General features: G+C 33.0%; 1 protein-coding gene across 1 annotated transcript; it reads right to left on the bottom strand.

Moving 5' to 3' along the window:
* Window positions 1-731: 731 nt before the first annotated feature.
* On the bottom strand, window positions 732-2,600 carry LOC148232884 (glutamate receptor ionotropic, delta-2-like). The gene has a single exon (XM_088190690.1). The coding sequence runs from the start codon at window positions 2,598-2,600 to the stop codon at window positions 732-734; it is 1,869 nt and encodes a 622-aa protein (XP_088046816.1).
* Window positions 2,601-3,243: the final 643 nt, after the last annotated feature.

The raw sequence follows: 3,243 nt of genomic DNA, 5'->3' as shown, positions 1-3,243 counted from the left end.
AAAATCTACACGACAAAACAATTTATTATTTTTATAAAAAACTTTATAAAATAAACATTAAATAATATAAAGTGCAAATGGTCCTAATTAATTGTGTTAGTTAATTTTAGTACAAGTAGGCGCAGGCCACGAGAAATATAAATTTAGGATCTGGCGGGGGTACTGTTAGTCAAAGAACTCGAAGTAGAAATTGTTTACTTTCGACATGATATTAAAAATGAAACTTGCTAAAAAAAACTTTTTGATTAAAGAGTGAAAAGCACTGGTAAAACGAATTCACAAACAACTGTTCGGACACACGCACCAGAATTCTCTTACAACATTTTATTACATCTAGACGCTATTATAAATGTGAAATAAATTAAAAAATGAGTATCACATGAACTTCTCTGAAAGGCAAAAAGAAGAAAGTTTTGAAGTATGTTCTGTGTTATTTTTCTTTTAAAGAATCATTTTCTCAAAGAACCAGCGATGATGAATGGATTTCCTATAAAAATCAGGACATTGGTTAGTCAAGAAAGGAGCTCCAAAGCCGAGTTTGCACCCGAAAAAATTATGGAGCAGTATGATCGTTTTTTTAAGCCAGGCGAGACTTAATACCATATTGTAGGAAAATTGAAACATGCCTATAAAAATAACCATTAATCATTTGATGTTGCTAAACCAACATGGAAAAATTTTGCTACAAATTAGGTGAATAATAATCGTAAATTTAACTTCATCATAAATAATTAATTCAAATATCCAAACTTATCAAACTTCTTCTTGTAAGTCTCGTTTACTTTATAAATTGTTAGCTCCATTAGTAGCACACAAAAGCACATTAAGTAACCCATCGATAAAAACAAGAAAGCACCTAGCATGTGCCCCATTCCGAGCGGAACCATGTCTTTACCGTCTGCGACTACACTGCTATGCAAAAAAACTTCGTTGTTCCACTTCCAAATCAATCCATTCTCCGTGACACTTCTAATGATGCCGTTGAATCTATTCAACATCGGAAACCACTTCCTTGCGAGAATCACGACTCCGTATTTATAAAGAATGTTCCCCTCCTGAAAGCAATACGTTCCCAGATTACCCTTGTTTAAGCTTAAATCTTGGTAGATGATCTGTCTCTTTGAAGCAGCTAATGCAAAGTTTTTATCAACACTCACACGCTTTACGCATTTTTTGAAAGATGTACACGGCTCAAATTTATCTCGTACGTACTGATTGACAAAATCACTTCCAGAAAAATATTTTTTCAAAGATGCCTTACCACCTACACCGAATTTAGCATTCACAATCTCAGAATCAGAATCAATTTGCTTTTCATACTTAGGATGGATCAAGAAACTTCTCAAGAAGCTTTGATATGACGTATTGATGTTGATACTGAACAACAACCAACTAAGGAGCAGTATCCTAAAAGCTGTTCCTTTAGGTTGAAACATACCACCCCATCCCAAAATTATTCCAAAAGTCATTAGAATTGATATAGTAGGCCATCTGGTCTGGTGCTTCCTCTCCTTAAGCATGAACCAATGCAAAAATATAGACATCAATATAATAGAAGCAAACGTCACTATCCAAGTAGACAATTTAAATATAGTAACAATATTGAACCAAGTAGCTGCTTTTTTAGCTTTAGGCACGCACCACGTAATTTCATCTTGCATATAAGTAGAAGAAGGATCGAACCACTTCCTTATCACTTTATCCACCCCCAAATTTCCAATAATGATATCAGCGTCTCCATTTCTCAATCTTTCGAATAAACCCGTGGCATTTCCATCTTCTTCAATATATCCCCAATCTTCAGACACATTCGACATCCTAACCACAAAGCTAATATTAGTCCTTCTTGATATTACTTTTAATATATTAATCTCAGTGCCAAGCAAGAATTCGTATCGATCATTATATTTAGAATCTTGAATCTTTTTTGTGGGTGGTAAAACATATGGTTCACTAATCACAGTATAAACAACCAAAGGACACAAATTCATGTTATTAGGTAAAAGTTCATCTGCTGCATGTTTTTGAACTAACTTATTATTTTGGCATATGTCCAATATATAAATAGAATCGCAAGGCCCTGCACAGTTTGTTTTACTATATGGTTTCCAGGTATAAGCGACTACTTCTTTGGTATCCGGAAAGTTAACTAGCACTATGGTCTTTAATAGTTTATAGTTTCTAAGTTCATTTATAATGCCTTTAACGAGATCTTCTAATTCATATTCAGGTTTGAGTTCTATGTAAATTACCGATTTTGCATGAGGATTCCACGTTGGTAATTTGTTAAGTTGCAAGATGTTTCGAAGAAGTTCTTCTTTATTCTCCAAGATCATCATGTAGTTTTTAGCCTTTTCGGGAAAGTGTGAAGCGTTCTTGTGTTTATAAAATGAGTCTTTCACCATCACGGAATATTTTTTACCACTATGAATCGTTTCTAGGAGTGTCTTCTGTGTTTCTGATAGGTAAGAATTTATGTTGATGATGACTATGCTTCCACTCATTGCTTTTTTATCAACAAAGTACTTTGCAGATAAATCTAACACGCATTGTGCTGTATTCTTATTATCATCTTCAGAATCAAGCAGACGAGAATACATGGTTTCGTTTTCGAATTGACATCGGTTTAATTGCACCATTGTCATAACTCCAACTATTGTTAAAAATATGATATTCATATTTTGCTGATCCAAATTCGACTGTACTAAGACCTGTCCAAAAGCTTTCTGTCCAGTAAATAAGTGTTAAGCATGCTTGATCACTGTCCATTACGGAGCTGAAAGGTAATGCATGTTTTATGAACAATTTTCTATCATAAAATCACAGTGGTGACACGTGATGTGATCATAAACTGATCTAAATATATTTAAGCACATTCAATACTTACTATATAAAAATGTAATAGTACTTCCTTTAACATCCGGATATATATATACTACTTTTATATTACAAAGATTTTTTTTATTAATTTTATGTATCACAAAAAAAAATATCTTCAGTACAAAACATAACTTGAATGAATTACAAATTGTAAAAAATAAGCAATGCATAAATTGAATTAATATAGCATGTTTTCATGAGCCGCCTTTGTGCATTGCGTCAAATGTAAATGCCTTCTTGCATTACGGATGAGATTTGATTCAAAGGTAATCTGTCATTGAAAGGTTACTAGAGCAAATGCATATTTTGCCAAGGTAGTTCTTCACATTTTCGTATGATTGGTTATAAAAAACAGATTATAGT

Source organism: Plectrocnemia conspersa, unplaced genomic scaffold (genome assembly GCF_051122295.1).
Source record: "Plectrocnemia conspersa isolate PC_06_02 unplaced genomic scaffold, ASM5112229v1 ptg000008l, whole genome shotgun sequence".
In the NCBI taxonomy this organism is placed as follows: domain Eukaryota; kingdom Metazoa; phylum Arthropoda; class Insecta; order Trichoptera; family Polycentropodidae; genus Plectrocnemia; species Plectrocnemia conspersa.
Note: the sequence above shows the minus strand (reverse complement) of the source record. Positions and strands in the feature narration are given on the sequence as shown.

Excerpts from the sequence above, each read along its gene's own strand:
- LOC148232884 (XM_088190690.1), bottom strand. The coding sequence starts at position 2,600 with ATGTATTCTCGTCTGCTTGATTCTGAAGATGATAATAAGAATACAGCA.